This window comes from Trichosurus vulpecula, chromosome 5 (genome assembly GCF_011100635.1).
Source record: "Trichosurus vulpecula isolate mTriVul1 chromosome 5, mTriVul1.pri, whole genome shotgun sequence".
In the NCBI taxonomy this organism is placed as follows: domain Eukaryota; kingdom Metazoa; phylum Chordata; class Mammalia; order Diprotodontia; family Phalangeridae; genus Trichosurus; species Trichosurus vulpecula.
The window spans coordinates 151,153,095-151,174,036 of NC_050577.1; the positions used below are offsets into that span (position 1 = coordinate 151,153,095).

The 20,942-nt window shown below is 37.7% G+C and overlaps 2 protein-coding genes across 2 annotated transcripts in view; one reads left to right on the forward strand and one right to left on the reverse strand.

The window, feature by feature from the left end:
* Positions 1-4,835, reverse strand: part of LRRC17 (leucine rich repeat containing 17) — a 67,834-nt gene extending 62,999 nt beyond the window's left edge. Inside the window, exon 1 of the mRNA XM_036758520.1 lies at positions 4,690-4,835. The gene's annotated coding sequence lies outside the window, so the exon portion shown is untranslated. The remainder of the gene's footprint in view (positions 1-4,689) is intronic.
* FBXL13 (F-box and leucine rich repeat protein 13) overlaps positions 1-20,942 on the forward strand; it is a 156,545-nt gene that overhangs the window by 10,008 nt on the left and 125,595 nt on the right. The window contains exon 3 of the mRNA XM_036760646.1: positions 4,620-4,749. Coding sequence (XP_036616541.1) covers positions 4,620-4,749 — 130 coding nt within the window. The remainder of the gene's footprint in view (positions 1-4,619; positions 4,750-20,942) is intronic.

Here is a 20,942-nt window from a genome sequence, read left to right on the forward strand (position 1 = left end):
CATGCTTATTCTAGGAAAGCATTTATTTACAATCTCCTTTCTTTGTTGTCCCACAATCCACTTCCTTAAATCCCCTACAGTCTAGTTTTACTGGGTCGCCATAGTGCCATCTTCTCCCCATCTTCCTATCCATATGGCAGTATTTTACCCACTATGCTACACTCACTTTCAATTGTGTTTTGAATTCTGTGTCACAGAGCTTGGTGATGGTTTTTGTCTAATCAGTACCGTTCACTTTCTGTAAATCAGAATTTCATTCAAAATCAGTGATTCCAGTTCATTCAGCAAATGTTTATTGAGATTCTACTACATGGAAAACACTGTACAAGGTATTCTTAGTTATCTTCCTCCTTGGTCTCTCTGATGAATCATCCTCCCCTTAAGGAAACTGGCCTTCTTGCTTTCTCTTTATTCTGTCTTCTCCTGGTTCTTTTCCTATCTTATCACATTCCCTGCTAAGTTTTATTTTTTATTCCATTAACTGTGAGAATATTTAAAAGTTTCAGTCTTCAGGCCTCTTCTCTTGAGGCAGATCGGTGGCACAGTAGCACATCTTCCTCCAATCAGGAAGATCTGTGTTCAAATCCTGATTCAGATACTTCCTGGCTCTGTGACAATGGGTAGTCACTGAACCTTTCTTAGCTTCAGTTCCCTCATCTGTTAAATAAAGATAATGATGGCAACTCTCACACAAGGTTGTTATGAGGATCAAATGAGATAAAAATGTGTAAAATGCTTAGTAAATTTTAAAGCATCCTATACATGGAAACTTTTATTATTATCCTTCTTCATTTATTCCCTTAGAGTGCATATTCATCTTCTCAGTTAGATAACTAACTATGTTGATAAATTCATATCAGAGCGCCAGCTCCATATTTTTGGTTGGCTTTATGACTTTTCCACTTGAAGAGTGGAATATAAGAGACTCTCCATATAGAAGGTAGAAGAAGTAAAACATTTATTCAGACACCAAACATCCAAATCCCAAAACCAATAAGTCCAACCCATCCAAAACTGAGCTTGTCACCTTCTACAACGTACAAAGTCTTTGTTTTATCTTTTCCCTTTCTATTAACAGTACTACTGTTCTCCACATTCCCTGAGGCTCAAAACTGCTGAGTGCTTTTCTTTTGTTCTGTATGCCCAGTCAATGACTGTCTTCTCAATCTACTTAGAAATGGCCTTTGAATTTACCCATCTCTTATGATCCTCCCTCCACCATTTATAGTCCATTTCACTTCACACCTAAATCTTCTCTCCCTTTATGCCAACTTCTCTCCCTGCAAATCCATCCTTCCAATATAGGTCAGATTCATCTTCCTTGAATGCTGCTTTTATCACATCAGTTTCCCACCCAAGAACCTGCTGTTATTTCCTACTACGTGAATGATTTATTTAGGCAGCCTAGCATTTAGGACTGTTCGTAAACTCTACAATACCTGTCCAACCTTGTCATACATCATTTTCATATAGAAATCCACTACTACTTACACTACTTAAATCATCAGGCTACTTTTCATATTGTCCTCCACACATTCATTTACATCTTGTTGCCCCTTCTCTTACCTGGACTGTCTTTCTCTTTTCACTCCTCTGTTTATCCAGATCCTACATACTTAAGTCTCATTAAGCTTTCTCTATCTACTTAATTACCCAAGGATATCTCCTTTCTCTGAATTTCAACAGCACTTATACAATAGTACATATTCTAGCACATTTGTGTTAACGTGTTTGCTAGTTGATTTCTGCGTGAATATCTTGTCTTAGCAGGTAAATGGTAGATTCCCCATCGATAGAGCTTTATATTTATTTCTTCATTTCTTTCATGATAGAGGGATAGTAGCTAACTTTATTTGACTATTGCAAGGGGCCTGTGTGTATGGCCTAACTGCTGTATTTAGATTTTCTTTAGAAGTTCCATTTTGTGAAACAACCACTGTGGCTCTTGAGAAATTAACATTCACATCTCAATGTGATTACATTAGAAATGTACTCTGATCACAGATAAGGCTTTCCAGTAAAACTTCATTTAAAAATGTAATTGCGTGTTCCTTATAGTAGTAACTACCTTGTGTGCTGAGAATTCTTAAACTGTACTTAAAAATACCCACCAAAGTTTCCAAAAGAATGATAGCATTCTATGCATAATAGCAGCCAAAAATCAGTACTGTTAAAATGAGAGAAAAACAGTTCCACAAGAAACTAGGTAACTGGGAAAAGGTAAAACACAAAGGAAAAATATAAACCAAAACAACTCAGAAGTAGGATTGTGTGAATGGTCTCAGGATTTGAAAATGAAAGATCAGATCTTGCTCAGCAGGGGACACATTTATTTCTGTGCCAAAACTTAGAATGAAACGTAGCAGTGTTACTTAAAATTTGCCAATTTAGATTTCACTGTCAACTGATATTTCTCCCATCATTAGGAATTTCTAACCTCCACAATCATTTCCTCTGGAAAAACTTAAAAGATACAATTGAGAAGTGCCCTGTGGATTTCCACACTTATGGTTTTCCATCCTGAAGATACGTCATTGGTAGTCTCATTAGTTTGGTAATTATTCTATGTCTAGTCTATGGAAGTACAATATTTTTATCTAATAGATTTCTGTCCTCAAAATGGCGGATTTGACTCATGATATGGAACCAAAGAGATCCATAGTGTTGGGCAAAATACTGAAATATCACATGACTATCCATCCTTCTTCCTAAAAGACCTACTTCTAGTCCAGCCTTGTCAAATAAGTTTAGATTCTCATTTTAAAAGACTGCCATGGAGGGAGATTCCACAAGATTCCTTAGAATCTTTATTTTGCTTAATAGTTCCTGTTGTTAGATATCCTTTAGTGTATCTAACTGGTCTTTGGATATCTGAGTATAGATGGAAGAAAACTGTATTTTCCCAGCTCACTCTCAGCATTCACTTGAGAGGAGTGAAGTTAAAGTGTATATTCTAAAGATTTTATCAGCAGCCCTTTGGATCATTTTAGGAGCTCCCAGCAAGGGAGGGGAGTGGCCTGGACTGTTTCTTCTGAAGCTAGCTCATTGCCTCACTAAGCTGTTGATCTGAGTCAGAACAGTATTAAAGATACTAAAATGTTTCATCATATGTTTTGAATACAAGTTGCAGGCAGAGAGAAAAATCATGTTTTGTTCAAAAAAAAACTCAGCATGAGTGGGGTAATCTGTGTCGTGCAGACGTGTGTTTCAAATTATTGGAAATAAAATGAGTAACAATATGTGTACGTGTCTTATTTTATCTTTTCATTGAATATGAACTTAAGTCTTCTGGGTTTTTTTCCCACAACTATTTTCCCCTGCCTTCTTCTTTTTTGTCCTTTAATTTTGTTCTGCAATGTTGTCAATTACAAACGCATGTTGTTAGTTTTCATAACAATGACTTATTCCCCTTCCTTAGAAGTTGTCGGTAGTGGGAGTTCTTGCACTTTTTGAAATGCTAGACTTGGTCTGGCTTGGAAAATTGCCCAGAGGCTGTCCTGAAACTGAAAGCTCAAAGAGCGCAGTAGTATAGACTCATTGTAATTACATTTCATCTCTCTGGAAGCCTTCATTTTGGTCATTGTGGAATGGCTGTAACAGCTCTGTTTCAATTCTCTAAAGATTCATAGTCTATGATGTATTTTCTTATTTATATCATATCCACTTCAAACCATTTGCACTATACTATTATAAGATTTAATCTTTAGGACATTAGCCTTTTTAAATATTGGTAGTAGAAATGTTTGATGGATACTATAAATGTTAAAAATTTATTTAAAAATAAAATTTTCCATTTTAAAAATAACTTTCTAGATTCCTTTTGAATAACCACTTATAGCTTGGAAAGAGCCATGGAAACTGATCCAGTAGATGTGGTTCTAGTCCCATTTTTGCCACTAGTTAGATGAGTCACCTTGAGAAGTCTGCTTAATCCCTATGGTCCTCAGTTTTCCCAAATGTGAAATAAGGGAATTGGTCTAGGTGCCTCCCCTCTCACACAACTAGGATTCCAGATTCATTTTTGATTGTTTTTGCCAATAAGCTTTTTTAAGTCAAATGAATCTCTAACAATCTTGTGTAATAATAGTTCATCAGCAGAGCAAATTTTGCAGAGTATTTGTTCTTTGCACACTTATAGCATCCCTTATTGGAATTCTAATTTTGATGTCCCACAGATAAAACTTACATTAAAACAAGAGAACAAATCTTGCAACTTTGTTTTTAAAAATATACTAGTTTTCAAAAAATATTCATGCATCCCCAATAGACTTTTAAGTTAGGTCTCTTAAAAATGTAAGTTAATCTCCTTTGAGAGATTTTCATCTGAGATTAACTCTAACCCTAACTCTGAATAGTTCTGAAATTTTAGTGCCAATCTTAGTTTTTTCAGCAAGGAAAGAAGTCTTCCTCCCACTACTGCAGATCTACTCCACACCCTAGCCCCTGCCCCAAAGAAATTATTAAGCATATGAAAAGAGGGTGTCCAGTTAGCAATCTTACTTTTTTTAGTCACTGTATGTTAAGAAAAATGCAAGCAAACAGCTGAAATGTGAATTCTGTAATGAACCATAATAACCATTCCCTCCTCTCGTCTCCTCTTTCCCTGGTTTTCTTTTCAGATGTTTCCCCAACTTACAGAAACTTAGTTTGGCTTATTGCAGGAAATTCACAGAGAAAGGCTTACTGTACCTGAGTTTAGGCAAAGGATGCCACAAGATCACCGATTTGGACCTTTCAGGTTGTACTCAGGTTTGTCTTTCACTTCTTTTTTTCATGCGGTGGGGAAGGGGATCCTTTGGAGAACTGTCTGCATCCAGTCCTCATGTTAAAATAACGCAGGGCAAGTAGTGCAGCAGACTTTTCAGAGGTTTTAAATTACACAGCCACAGCTGCTTAGATTTTCCTCAGGAATAGTAGTATAGGCTTTTGGCTCCTTTCCATTTAAGCATCACATTTACAAACTTATTGGATGAAAAAATGACTAATTTTTGGGGGGAGTGCATTCTGAATTCCAAAACTTGAGTTTTGAAAGCAGTTTCATGCAAACATGAATGCAAAAATAAATTAAAACCTTTGTGAGAGAACTTGCATGATTTCCTGAAAAGGCAAATAACTCACACATGTGTTTTCTGAGACTAAATAATATGGAAAGTTATAAATGCAATGCAAGGGTATTCATCAAGGAGAAAGTAAATGTCACCAAAAAATCCATTGTAAAGTTCGAGTTTTACATCACATATAAAGAAGTTGAGGTCCATGCTAGAACTTTTTTCTTAAAAAAAAATGACATAGAATGTTAGTTCCTTGAGGGCAGGGGTGATTGTTTCTGTTTTTTGTATTTTTTTTTTTCTATTTTGTCTGGGTCTTGTAAACTACTGTGCATTTAGCAGGTATTTAATGAAAGCTCGTTGAATTGGAAAAGGAAATTTTAGAAGTGTGGGTATGGAAGGTAATGGAAAGCATGAAAAGAGGAAATATCTAAAAGACAGCTATGGATTTGGTGAGATTATTGCAAAAGACTATCAAGGTAGATAATATAGTTTTGCTATTTTTTTTAGTCACGTTCGACTCTTCATGACCCCATTTGGAGCTTTTTTTGGCAAAGATATCAGAATGGTTTGCCATTTCCTTCTCCAGCTCATTTTACAGGTGGGGACATTGGGGCAAACAGGGTTAAGTGCCTTGCCCAGGGTCACACAGCTATCAGTGCCTGAAGCTGGATTTGAATTCAGGAAGATGAGTCTTCCTGACTCCAGACCCAGCACTCTATTCATTGTGCCACTTAGCTGCCCTAAGATATCATAGTAGACATATTATTATCAACCAACAATACCCCTTCTCCTTTTGGAGTGAATTTTGTCCTGCATCTTTGAGAAGTTGTTCATCCATTCTTCCTTGTCTTAGCTGACAAAGTGTTTTTCAACTTGTATGCCATTCCTCTAGGTGGAGTGTAACAAAGCTACCCTTTGCCATAGGCATATGGCACTGCTGTCAGAATTACTACCTGTGGGTAGATAAATAAATGGGGGAGCTCTCTCTGGGGCAGATACCCCCAGAAAAACCTAGTTCTTCCTTCAGAATCTTTGTTATTAGTAAGTATAGTTAAACTATCCCAGACCCAGTTTTAATTTGTTCTCCCTGCCAGCATCTATTTATTCCCAAGAACCTGATGCGACTCACAGCAACCTCTGAGAAAGTTACTAGACCCATTTTGGATTTGTGCCATTTTAGAAATCTATTAATTTTTATATGAATTGTGTCATGTTAGAAATCTGTACATTTATATTTGAAATTAAAGTTTGGGAGGTATTATACATTTAAATTTCAGGGAGTTAATACGTGATATGGGATACAATGTCATTATAATGAAAACATTTTAATAAAATCTCACATAATAGAAAAAATTTCAAGCCCCGCCCAGTGGTTGTATATTTCAACCAATATTCAACCACAATTCCATAATGACAAAAGAATTAAAGTAGTAGCTTGGAGTTTGCTGTAGCAGCATTTTACATATATTTTATTAATAGACAAAAAAATACCATCATATTGCCATAGCCCAACAAGTTGACAGCTATAGAAGATGTGTTTGTGGATAAGTGAAAGATATGAATGAAGTGGTTGAAGGCATGAAATTTGTTTCTTTTATATCTTCTAATCTAAGCATGGATGTGTTTTTTGTTATTTAGTACCGGGCTAATGAGGTTAAGGTCATGGGTTCAATCAGCATGTGTATAAGTGAGTTTTGCTCTGGCAAAGGATTGCATTTTGTAACCAGGCCAGCCGGTTCCTGCTGGTCACAAAGGGAACTGGCTTAGATAGTGCACAGGGATCAGCACGAATTTCTTGCTTTGGAATGTGCTGAATAAGGCAGGATTGTAGAATCTTAGCATCTCAGTGTTGGCTGTCCAAGGCCTCCAGTGGACACTTCTTCAAGAATTCCTTCTATGATATCATTGATAAGTGGTCATTCAACCTCTGAAGACGTCCAGCCACAGGGAACTCACAATTTCTTGAGGCAGTTAATTTCATTTTTAGACAGTCCAGTTGTTAGTAAGCTTTTTTCCTCATGAATCAGCCACTCTGCAGCTTCTACCCATTGCTTCTAGTTCTACCCTAAGCAGAATAAAGCTCATGTCTGTTCTATATGACAGCTATCATGTCCCCTCCAAATCTTCTGTTCTCCAGGCTAAACTTTCCCAGTTCTTTTAACCTTTGAACTTTTATACTTCTTCACCATTATGGTTACCCTCCTCTGAATATGCTTTGGCTTGCAAATATTCTTTCTAAAATTGTCACCCAAAACTGAACATAATACTGCATATATGGTCAAATCAGGGCAGAGAATAGAGTATAACCAACCTCATTAGTGTAACCAAGCAACTAAATGAAACAGGTTAAATATAGAACTATTAACACATTCAGTAAACACTGGGGACATTTGAACAGTTTATATTTGACTAAAATAAATGAAATTGAATTGCTCATGGACAAGAACTTTTTTCAGATTATCTTTCTTAAGCAATTGTTTGTCAAAATGTTTAACATATGCAGATAAGTATAAATAAAGCATCCAGTTTTATCATTCAGTCAAGAACATTAAAATTCAAACACAACTTATAGGCAAACAACTTATAGGCAATTAAATGGTAGGTTTCTAAACTTTAAAATATACACACACATACACACATAGAGTTTTACTTCAAGCAAATTCACTGCTTGGAGATACTGGAAATGAGGATGGGGTCATTTGAAAGTAAAAAATATGTATGAATCCTATTCCATTTCACTGCTGAAAAGCTGCCAATTTTATAAAATTTGTTCCTGCTCTTCACTGTCATTACATGGACTGGTTGCTACTTCATTTTGCTGGGTGATGTTGAGTCCTAACCTCTGGCTAGTACCAGGAATTAGTCCATAGAAGCATCACAAGGAGGTGGCAAGGGCATATGCAGAATGTAAGGGAACTAGAGAATGAAACAATCAAAACTTTGGGAAGGAGTAATGAGGAACTAGTAAATCAGCAAGGTAGGACTGAAATGTGAGTCACCCTATGGAAAATGGGAGACTATGGAACTCTTAATTATTTAGAAAACTTTTTGAATGTTCATAGCATACCTACCTCTGTAATGGTATTTTACTTATACCAAAATGATTTTTTTTTTGTTTCCTAACATAGCTAATTGTCAAGTCCAGCTAGACTTCATATGACAACATCTAGTTCAGCATGAGGTCCATACTTGAAGCTTGTTCAGCTTTCTGGGACTTGCTATTTTGTTGGCATAGTCTTTGGGAATTCAGGGGTCACTTCCATGCCATAATGAGATGTTAAAGTAGGTCTGTAGTAGAGTTTTACCTTTATTAATTTTAAGATTTTTCTTCTTGGATTTATGATTTTGTAAAATCGAGAAATGACTTTACATCTGAAAGATTCACTAAGAATTTAATTACCTGTATCTTTCAAATTTCCTTCTTTATGGAAGGTTTCATAAACCTTCATTTTTATCTTAGACTTATAAATGGACAAAATGTTGGAATCAGTGATTCACCAATTGTTAAGATTCTTGAAATCTTTCATCTTATTTTTTAGTAAAAACTTGAATCTTAGTAAATAAAATCTTCTTTGCAGCTCCTAATTGTTATATCTCACACCAGAAAGCCAGGCTCAGGCAGAGCCAAGATGGCGGCTGGAAAGCAGGGACTTGCCTAGGGTTCTCCCCCAGGACCCTCCAAACACCTATAAAAAAATCACTCTGAACAAATTCTGAAACTGCAGAACCCACAAAATAGCAGAGGGAAGCAGGGCTCCAGCCCAGGACAGCCTGGATGGTTGCTGGGTAAGGTCTAGCGTGCATGGAGCTGGGAGCAGAGTGGAGCAGAGCCCAGCGTGGGCTGCGCCTGGACCAACCAGACCCGGGAGCCAGGTGGAACAGGCCCTAGCACCCTGAATCAGTGAGCTGTGGCAGTTACCAGATGTCTCAACCCACAAACACCAAAGAAAACAGAGAAGGTTAGTGGGAAAAGCTGCGGGGGACAGAGTGAAAGGAGTTCCTGGTTGGCCACTGCCTCAGGGACAGTGGGGGTGGTGCAGCTACAGAACGACAGCTGCAGTTGCTTCTGGCCCCAGGCCCATGTGGTAGGAGGAATTAAGTGACAGATCAGAGCAGGAGTACAGAGCCTACTTAAGATCTGAGTTGCGTTCTAGGTTGGCAGTTCTTGGGGGAGGAGGAGAGCTGGTGTGGCAGAGCTTGCTGTATAGAAATAGCTCTGAAAACAACAGCACATTCCCTCAAGTTTGGAACAAAGTACTCTCTACTCTACAAGCAGTCATACCCCAACGAAAAACTCAAGAGTCAAGTAGTTGGCTGGGAACGTGGTCAGGCAGTGAAAATGGACTCAAGCAAGTTAGAGAAGTAGAGGAAAAATTGGGAAGAGAAATGAGAGTGATGCCAGAAAACCATGAAAAACAGGTCAATGACTTGCTAAAGGAGACCCAAAATAATACTGAAGAAAACAACACCTTAAAAAAATAGACTAACTCAAATGGCAAAAGAGCTCCAAAAAGCCAATGAGGAGAAGAATGCCTTGAAAGGCAGAATTAGCCAAATGGAAAAGGAGGTCCAAAAAAACCACTGAAGAAGATAGTACCTTAAAAATTAGATTGGAGCAAGTAGAAGCTAGTGACTTTATGAGAAATCAGGATATTATAAAACAGAACCAAAGGAATGAAAAAATGGAAGACGATGTGAAATATCTCATTGGAAAAACCACTGACCTGGAAAATAAATCCAGGAGAGATAATTCAAAAATTATTGGACCACCTGAAAGCCATGATCAAAAAAAGAGCCTAGATATCATCTTTCAAGAAATTATCAAGGAGAACTGCCCTGATATTCTAGAGCCAGAGGGTAAAATGGAAATTGAAAGAATCCACCAATCACCTCCTGAAAAAGATCGCAAAAAGAAAACTCCTTGGAATATTGTTGCCAAATTTCAGAGCTCCCAAATCAAGGAGAAAATACTGCAAGCAGAAAGAAACAATTTGAATATTGTGGAAACACAATCAGAATAATACAAGATCTAGCAACTTGTACATTAAGGGATCGAAGGGCCTGGAATATGATATTCCGGAGGTCAATGGAGCTAGGATTAAAACCAAGAATCACCTACCCAGCAAAACTGAGTATCAGGCTCCAAGGCAAAATATGGATTTTCAATAAAATAGAGGGCTCTCAAGCTTTCTCAGTGAACAGACCAGAGCTGAATAGAAAATTTGACTTTCAAACACAAGAATCAAGAGAAGCATGAAAAGGTAAACAAGAAAGAGAAATCACAAGGGACTTACTAAAGTTGAACTGTTTTGTTTACATTCCTACATGGAAAGATGATGTGTATAATTCATGAGACCTTTCTCAATATTGGGATAACTGAAGGGAATATACATATATATACATACGTGTGTGTGTGTGTGTATTATATATAGAGACAGAGGACACAGGGTGAGTTGAATATGAGGGGATGATATCTAAAAAAGATCAAATTAAGGGATGAGAGAGGAATATATTGAGAGACAGAGAAAGGGAGAGATAGAATGGGGTAAATCATCTCGCATAAAAGTGGCAAGAAAAAGCAGTTCTATTGGGAGGGAAGAGGGGCAGGTGAGGGGGAATGAGTGAATCTTGCTCTCTTCAGATTTGACCTGAGGAGGGAATACCAGACACACTCAATTGGGTATCTTACCAAAACAGGAAAGAAGGAGGAAGGAGATAAAAAGGGGGAAAGATAGAAGGGAGGGCAGATAGGGGGAGGAGGTAATCAAAAGCAAACACTTTCAAAAAGGGATAGGGTCAAGGGAGAAAATTGGATATGGCGGATAGGATAGGAAGGAGCAAAATATAGTTAGTGTTTCCCAACATGAGTATTGTGGAAGGGTTTTGCATAATGATACACATGTGGCCTATGTTGAATTGCTTGCCTTCTTAGGGAGGGTGGGTGGGGAGGGAAGAGGGGAGAGAATTTGAAACTCAGAATTTTAAAAGAAGATGTTCAAAAAAAGTTTTTGCACGCAACTAGGAAATAAGATATACAGGCAATGGGGCATAAACCTCTATCTTGCCCTACAAGATAGTAAGGGAAAAGGGGATGGGGGGGGAGTGGGGTGACAGAAGGGAGGGCTGACTGGGGAACGGGGCAATCAGAGTATATGCCATCTTAGAGTGGGTGGGAGGATAGAAATGGGGAGAAAATTTGTAATTCAAACTCTTGTGAAAATTAATGCTGAAAACTAAAAATATTAAATAAATAATGATTAAAAAAAGAAAGCCAGGCTCAAAACATACTGTCATATAGAAGCACCTGCCAGAAGCATAAGACTTTAAGTAGACTTGAGAATAAAAATATTAACAAACAGTGCAGCTAAGAAAATTTCATGTTATTCTATCCTACTGTGACTAAAACTTTAGTACACTCACTTTTCTAGACATGTAGATGGATCTATAATCTCACTGATTTGGGTATTTGAAGAATTAAGAAAGTTTAGAGTTGGCAGGGATGTCAGTCATCACCTTGTCCAATCCATACACCAAAAATAGTCTTTAGTGCAATATACCTGACCAGTCCTTTGCTTAAAGGACAATATACTTCACCTTTGCTCAACGATAATCCAATGAAGGGGAACCTCGCACCTCCCAAAGCAATCTATTCTACTTTTGTATAGTTTGAAGTGTAAGGAAATTTTTTCCTGACATTTGCTTCCTTGTAGTTTCTAGCCTCTGTCTCTGTCTCTGCCCTCTGTAACCAAGCAAACAACTCTAGTCCCTTTTTTGTGTAATGGCCCTTCATATTCTTGAAGACAACTACTAGGTTACCCTTGAGCAGGGATTCTCAACTGTTTTTGTGACCTGGACCCCTTTGGTAGTCTGGTGAAAATTCTGGATCTTTTCTCAGAATGTATTTAAATATGTAATGTAAAATGAACAGGACTAGAAAAGAATCCATTCATGTTGAAATGCATTTACCATTTTTTTTTGACAATCCACAGACCCCAGGCTAACAACCCTTGCCCCTGAGCCTTCCTTTCCCAATTTCTCCAGTTAACCTCAAGGCCCTTCATCCTCTAGGTTACCCTCCTCTGGCTACTCTCCAGCTCATCAGTGTCTTTTCCAAAATGTGTGGTATCCAGAACTAAACTCAGTACTACAAATGTGCCCTGACCAAGGCAGAGTACAATGGGATTATCCCTTTCCTTTTCCTGGAAGCTATTCCCCTGATTGCAGCTTGAGATCCCATTAGTTTTTTTGGCTGCCATATCACATTGTTGACTCACATTGTCCTTGCAATCCACCAAAACCTCTAGATCTTTTCCAGATGAACTGCTGTCTAGTCATGCCTGCCTCTTCTTGTATGTATGAAGTCAATTTCTTGGAACACAGGTGTGAGACTTTGCATTTATCCCTATTAAATTTCATCTTAATAGATACAACCCAATTTTCTACCTTCTCAAGACCTTTTTGGGTTCTACCTCTGTCATCTCTCCTCTGACATCCGCACAGTTGATAAGTATACTATCTCTGCCATTATCCATGGCATTGCTAAGTATGTGGAACAGCAGAAGGCCAAGCACAGATTTCAAGGCCACTCCACTGAAGCTTTCCTTCTAGAATGATGTGGAACTAGTAACAACTGTTCTTTGCATTTGGCTATTCAACCAATTCAGTATCTATCTAATGGTACTCTCATCTAGTCATATCTATCCTTCTTTTCTATAAGACTATCATAAAATAATTAAATGCTCTGCTAAAAAACAACTTGGCAAGCTCTATCTACACCATTCTGTTGACCTCTAGTCTAAAACTTTATCAAAAAAGGAAATAAATTTAGAACTTGACTTGTTCTAGATGAAACCATGCTAGTCCTCATGCTAATTCTCCTTCTATTCTAGGTATTCACTTTCTCTTTGGTTATATGTTCTATAATTTTCCCAGGTATCAACATCACATTCATTATCTCACAGTTTACTGATTTCATTCTCTTGTTCTTTTTAAAAAATGGGCTCTTTCTAGTCCTGCAGTACTCTTTTGTTCTCCACAATTTTAAAAATATCATTGACAGTGCTTCAGTAATCATCTATCAGTTCTTTTATTATTTAGGGATATAACTCATTTGGGCGAGGTGATTTGGATTAAATTTATCTAAATAGTGTCTTAACTGCTAGAGAATCAATTCTTCTGATTTCAAATCCAGTGTGTTTCCCACTCTACCATGTTATTCCTCTCATTTTTATACTTTTTTGGTCTAGTTTGAAATTGATTGTGATGTTTTCTCTAGCCGGTTCTTAATTGACCTACCCATAGACAACTGATTCTAAAATTCCTCCCAAGTCAGTAACCATCATTGGAGTGAATGTGATAGAGTGAAAAGAATACTAACTTTGGAAGTAAGAGGGCCATGGTTCAAACTATGTCTCTGACACTTAATACCTGTGTGGGTATGGGAAAATCATTTAGCTTCCCTGGGCTTCAGTTTTTTGATGTGTAAAATGAGAGTTGGATTATATAGCCTCTGAGATCCTTTCTTATTCCAGATTTAGGATTCCTTGTTTATTAATATATTTCTTTTTTGTGATGCATTTTGCTGCTCAGTATTCCCAAAGCCTTCCAACTTTCTTCTTGAAGAAAAAATATAAATAATGAGATTTTTCAATTTCATAAGCCTTTGATCTTTTTTTATTCTTGAGCTTGAATCACTTTTTTCCAAAAATATTTTTTGCCCTATTACCCTTTGCTTTCCTTTGCCCCAGTGTCCAACTTTGCCTTGAAATCACCAAGCATCAAAGTTTACATCAACTTAGTTTGGAGGAGAGTATCAAGTACTTTATAAAATTTTATACCTCTTCATCCTTCGCAACAGATATTAGCAAATGAGGCGCAATTATCTGCTTGCTAGCCTGTTAGCTTATAATTGTCATGAGTACTACAAAGTAAGATGATCAAGAGTCCTATGGAACTATGTTTCTTGTTGCCTTTGAGCAAAAGAGGAAACTAACTCTGCCACCTCCTATGTTCTTCTCTCCAAGGAAAACTTATGTGATGTCCTTCAACTTAACTGAAACTTTTTTGTGTCTTTAGTGGACATGTTTTTCCATTTTATATCTCTATATATGTATATACATATGCATGTATATACATACATACAGATATATATATATATACATATATATATATATATATATATATATAAAATACACACACAAGTATATATATTGTTTTCAAGTGCATAAGCTTATTGATTATTGGACAAAGATGTGCCAACATTCTAGTGAATGACTGTGGACTGTCTGACAAAGGTAGCAGTTCTTGGCATTCCCTGCCCCTGTTTCCAATGCTCTTCTATCATTGCTATGGAAGCTGAAGGGAATCATCCAGGATGAGCTCCGTTCTGTACTTTTATACCTTTTATTGGTTGCCACTAACAAAAATTCATTACTTGGTGGCTGGACCATTGCTGATGAACCTCTAATTTATTGTGTTAGGCCAGACCCCAAACACCTGAGACAGTCTGTCCACTAGGCTCGCACTTGAAGTCTTTTCTGGCCTAGGAGTAGCTGCCAGGGTTACCAGCATGCCACAATTTGTATATATAAGAATTTTTTTAGAAGAATACTAATTGAAAAGATGTAACCTAAAAGAGGCTGTATCTAGAAAAAATATTAACTAGGTTTATTTGAAAGAAGACCGGAAAAAATAAAAAATAATGGATTAGCATAGTACCAAGAAGCTGTGATGTGGAAAAAACACTGGTTTTGAAGCCAGAGAACTTGGGATCATATCTTGGCTCTGTCACTTCTATTTATGTGACTTTGGGCAAGTCTCTTATCTTCTCTAAGCCTCAGTGTCCTTATCTGTAAAACAGAGAGGTAGAACTAAATAGACTTTAAGATCCTTTCCAGCTATGAAAGGAGAGAGTGAAAACCATTCTACATATTGTGAAAGTATTTTATATTCTGTTTATGTTGAGAAAACACATAGCTCACATTTTCATAGTCCAGTAAGGTTAGATGCTCTTATTAGCCCCCTCCCCTTTTTGTTAACAGATGAGCAAACCAAGGCTCAGAAAGATTAAGTGATTCAGGTTCACACAGCTAGGAAACATCTCAGGCTGAAATCAAACCCAGATCTTCCTGACTGTGGGTCTGTGCTCTGTCCACTTCATCATTTATAAGAGGTGTAATAAATTAGGGAGATTTATTTTTTAACAACTAACAATTTTTTAAAAATATCCTGGAATTTACCTATCTAGATGAATGCTATCCTCTTCAGTGTAGTAACTTTAAGAAGCTATGTACTCGCTCCAACAATAACTTTTAGATTGTTTGTCTTGGAATTTGTCTTCAAAGCCTGAAGCATATTCTTGTGAATATCTTGAAAGCTATCTTCAAATCTTCACTAATTGAAGAAACATTTTAATTTTGGAAACAACTCAGTTATTCAGAGCCATATCTAATTTAAAGATAGGTGATGATTAAATTGAATAATGCTATTTAAGGTATAATTTTAAAAAGAAAGAAAATTTCATGACCAGAACAATGAGACTGGGTTTCTGGCATGGTTTGCAAACAGTTTCTGAGGGCAGTTCCTAAAGTGTTTTGTGTAATTAGCAGTATTGAAAGAAGTATTGTTGTTGTTTGACTGTTTCAGTCACTCCATTTGAGGTTTTCTTGGCAAAGATACTGGAGGGGTTTTCCATTACCTTCTCCAACTCATTTTACAGTTGAGGAACTGAGGCAAACAAGGTTAAGCGACTTGCCCAGTGTCACCCAGCCTGTCTGAAGCTGGATTTGAAACACAAGTTTTCCAGACTCCAGGCCTGGTGCTCTATTTACTGCACCACCTAGTTCCCCAAGAAGTATAGAGTTCTCCCAAGTGATCACTCTGAAGGACAATAATCATTTAACATATAAGCTCTGTTGTATTAGAAGGTCAGTATTACTACTTCATAGTTATACACTGCCCAAGACACTGGATTCTGCTTCCATCCTTAAATGGGAATGATGAACAACCACCTCTAGAGCAGGGTTTCTTTAACTGGAGCTGTTGGATAGATTTAAGCATGTCCATAAACATTGATGGCAAAAAAAATACATCTTGATTTTCACTAGTTTCTAACTGAAATTTACCATTTACTTCAATTACGGCATTCTTCTCTTTGGATTTTTGGACCTCTTTTGCCATTTAGGTTAGTCTGTTTTTTAAGGTGTTATTTCCTTCAGCATATTTTAGGTCTCCTTTAGCAAGCTGGTCACTTGTTTTTCATGGTTTTCTTGCATCCCTCTCATTTCTCTTCCCAATTTTTCCTTTACTTCTCTTACTTGATTTTCAAAATCCTTTATGAGCTCTTCCATGGCTTGAGACCAATTCATATTTTTCTTGGAGGCTTTGGATGTAGGAACTTTGACTTTGTTGTCTTCTTCTGGTTATATGTTTTGATCTTCCTTGTCACCAAAGTAAGATTCTGTAGTCTGATTTTTTTCCCAGCCAATTACTTGACTTATTAGCTCTTTGTTAAGGTAGGACTCTGCTTCTAGTGTGGAAGGCCTATTGTCCCAAGCTTCAGGGGTTTTGTGCAGCTGTTTTCAGAGATATTTCTAGGGACATATAAATTTTCAGTTCAGTTATATTATCAGAGGAGAAGTGTTTACTCCTCTCTTCATCTGTGCTCTGGTCTGTGAGTGACCACAAGCACTCTTTTCTGCCTTGGAACTGTTAGGAAGATTCTCCCTCCATTGCCACCACAAGCTCTGCCACACCAACACCCCTCCTTGCCCCAGGACTGCCACCCAAGACTGCGACCCAGATCCAAGCAGGGCAAAGAAAGAGAATTCTGCCTTGGCTCCAGAAAAGAAATCCCTGCAATCCCCCTCTGATCAGTCACTTGATCGCCATACCATCTGTGGGGGAAGCCCTGTGGCTGGGGCCAGACCACGCTCCTCTCTCTGCCAGGTCTAACAGACCTTTCCTACTGACTTTCTAAGTTTTCTTTGGCATTTGTGGGTTGAGAAGTCTGAAAACTGCCACAGATGCCACTGATTCAGTCCGCTGAGGCCTGCTCCAGGTTTACTCTGGTTCTGTCCCTGTTTGTGCTGGTATGATCCATGCTGGGCTGTGCTCTTCTCTCAGACTGGTGAAACAGACCTTTCTTGTCAACCTTCCATGTTGTCTTGAGTGGGAAATTTGCCTCATTCTGACATTTTGTGGGGTCTGCTGCTCTAGGATTTGTTTAGAGTCATTTTTTACAGGATTGGTTTGGGGGAGAGCTCAAGCAAGTCCCTGTTTTTACTCCATCATCTTGGCTCCATCCCCCTTTCCTTCAATTATGAATGTAGGCATCAAACATCATTCTGAGAAAGTGTCTGTAAGTCTCTCCTGACTTCTTTCCTTTGGTTCTGTTTTATAATATCTTGGTTTCTCATAAAGTCACTAGCCTCCACTTGCTCCAATCTAATTTTTAAGGTAGTATTTTCTTCAGTGGTCTTTTGGTCCTCCTTTTCCATTTGGCTAATTCTGCCTTTCAAGGCATTCTTCTCCTCATTGGCTTTTTGGAGCTCTTTTGTCATTTGAGTTAGGCTATTGTTTTTTAATTTTTAGTTTACAACACACAGTTCTACATAATTTTGAGTTCCAGATTTTCTCCCCTCCCTGCCCCCTCCCTCCCCAAGACGGCATGGAATCTCATATAACTACCATGTATATCTTCGCATTGAATTAATTCATACACTAGTCAAGTTGTGGAGAAGAATTATGACCAATGTAATGAATCATGAGAAAGAAGAAACAGAACAAAAAAAACCCCAAAAATAAAAACAAAAGAGAAGAAAAAAGGCAGCCTCAATCTGCGTTCAAACTTCACAGTTCTTTCTCTGGGTGTAGATAGCATTCTCCATCGTGAGTCCCTTGGAGTTATCCTTGCGCCTTGTGTTGCTGAGAAGAGCGAAGTCTGTCAGGGTTGGTCCTCACGGAATCCATATATCTGTGGTTGTGTACAATGTTCTCCTGGCTCTGCTCTGCTCACTCAGCATTATGTTGTGTAGGTTTTTCCAGGTTGTTACGAAGTCCGTATCATCCCCACTTCCTATGGCACAATAGTATTCCATTACCTTCATATACCACAGCTTGTTCAGCCATTCCCCAATTGATGGGCATCCCTTTGATTTCCAATTCTTGGCTACCACAAAAAGAGCCGCTATAAATATCTTTGTACATATGGGTCCCTTCCCCTCTTGTGTGATTTCTTTGGGATACAACCCTAGAAGTGGTATTGCTGGGTCAAAGGGTATGAACATTCCTGTGGCTCTTTGGGCAGAGTTCCAAATTACTCTCCAAAATGGCTGGATCATCTCACAACTCCACCAGCAATGTAACAATGTTCCAATTTTCCCACATCCTCTCCAGCATTTATGATCCTCCTGCTTTGTTGTTTTAGCCAATCTGACAGGAGAGATGTGGTATCTAAGAGTTGTTTTGATTTGCATTTCTCTAATCAGTAGTGATCCAGAGCATTTTTTCATGTGCCTATAGATATCTTTAATTTCTTCCTCTGAAAACTGCCTGGTCATATCCTTTGACCATTTCTCAATTGGGGAATGGCTTGTATTCCTAAATATTTGGCTCAGTTCCCTGTATATTTTAGAAATGAGGCCTTTATCAGAGATATTAGTTGCAAAGATTTTCTCCCAATTTTCTGCTTCCCTCCTAATTTTTGTTGCATTGGCTTTTTTTGTACAAAACTTTTCAATTTAACATAATCAAAATTATCCATTTTGCATTTTGTAATGCTCTCTATCTCTTGTTGGGTGATGAATTCTTTTCTTTTCCATAAATCTGATAAGTAAACTATTCCTTGCTCTTCCAAATTACTTATAGTATCAGCTTTTACTCCTAAATCATGAACTCATTTTGACTTTATTTTGGTATATGGTGTAAGATATTGGTCTATGCCCAGTTTCTGCCCTACCATTTTCCAATTTTCCCAGCAGTTTTTATGAAATAGTGAATTCTTAGCCCAGAAGCTGTCCTCTTTGGGTTTATCAAAGAGTAGATTGCTATAGTCGTTGACTTCTCCATCTTGTGTACCTATCCTATTCCACTGATCCACACACCTGTTTCTTAGCCAGTACCAGGTAGTTTTGATGACTGCTGCTCTGTAGTACAGTTTAATATCTGGTATGGCTAGGCCACCTTCTGTAGCATTTCTTTTCATTAATACCCTAGATATGCTAGACCTCTTGTTTTTCCAGATGAATTTTGTTATTATTTTGTCCAGCTCAGTAAAATAATTTTTTGGTAGTTCGATTGGTATGGCACTGAATAGATAGATTAATTTAGGTAAAATTGTCTTTTTTATTATATTAGCTCGGCCTAACCATGAGTAACTGATATTTTTCCATTTATTTAGATCTGACTTTATTCACGTGAAAAGTGTTTCATAGTTATATAGTTTATATAGGCCCTGGGTTTGTCTTGGCAAAAGGATATGAACAGGCAGTTTTCAGAGGAAGAAATTAAAGATATCTATAGGCATATGAAAAAATGCTCTGGATCACTACTGATTAGAGAAATGCGAATCAAAACAACTCTTAGATACCACATCTCTCCTGTCAGATTGGCTAAAATAACAAAGCAGGAAAACGATAAATGCTGGAGAGGATGTGGGAAAATTGGAACATTGTTACATTGCTGGTAGAGTTGTGAGATGATCCAGCCATTTTGGGGAGTAATTTGGAACTACGCCCAAAGGGCCATAGGAATGTTCATACCCTTTGACCCAGCAATACCACTTCTAGGATTGTATCCCAAAGAAATCACACAAGAGGGAAAGGGACCCATATGTACAAAAATATTTATAGCGGCTCTTTTTGTGGTAGCCAAGAATTGGAAATCAAAGGGATGCCCATCAATTGGGGAATGGCTGAACAAGCTGTGGTATATGAAGGTAATGGAATACTGTTGTGCCATAAGAAATGGGGATGATATGGACTTCATAACAACCTGGAAAAACCTACACAACATAATGCTGAGTGAGCAGAGCAGAGCCAGGAGAACATTGTACACAACCACAGATATATGGATTCCATGAGGACCAACCCTGACAGACTTCGCTCTTCTCAGCAACACAAGGTGCAAGGACAACTCCAAAGGACTCACGATGGAGAATGCTATCTACATCCAGAGAAAGAACTATGAAGTTTGAATGCAGATTGAGGCACACTTCATGCTTGCCTTTTTTTTTCTTCTCTTTTGTTTTTGTTTTTGGGTTTTTTTTTTTTTTGGTTCTGTTTCTTCTTTCTCATGATTCATTACATTGGTCATAATTCTTCTCCACAACTTGACTAGTGTATAAATTAATTCAATGCGAAGTTATATGTGGTAGTTAATTGAGATTCCATGCCGTCTTGGGGAGGGAGGGGGGAGGGAGGGGAGAAAATCTGGAACTCAAAATTATGTATAACCGTGTGTTGTAAATTAAAAATAAAAAAAAATAAAAAAGATAATAAAAAATAAAAAAAAGAATCTCCGCTTTCATCTCATATACATTTTATTTGCCCTTTAATTTCTCTCTTTTCTTCCTCCTGTGTCTCTTCATCCCCGCTTTTAGGAGCTTAATAAAGATTTATTGACTGAATATCCCTTCTCTTCATTCTTCCTCCTTATAAAATGGCCTTCATTTCTAGGGGAATTCAATCAGTATGCTTCTCTACATCTCTGTCTTTTGAGTTCCTTCTTTCTGTCAAGGTGCCACTACATACATTCCTTAAAATCCCCAATCTGAACGTGGTCTCTCCTTCATCAAACTTCTCATAACACATTCCTTAGAATTCTGCTTTGTATGTATTGCACCCTCCCTTATTTGTGTACATGTCTTCCCCTTTCCCAATTCCATGCTAGACT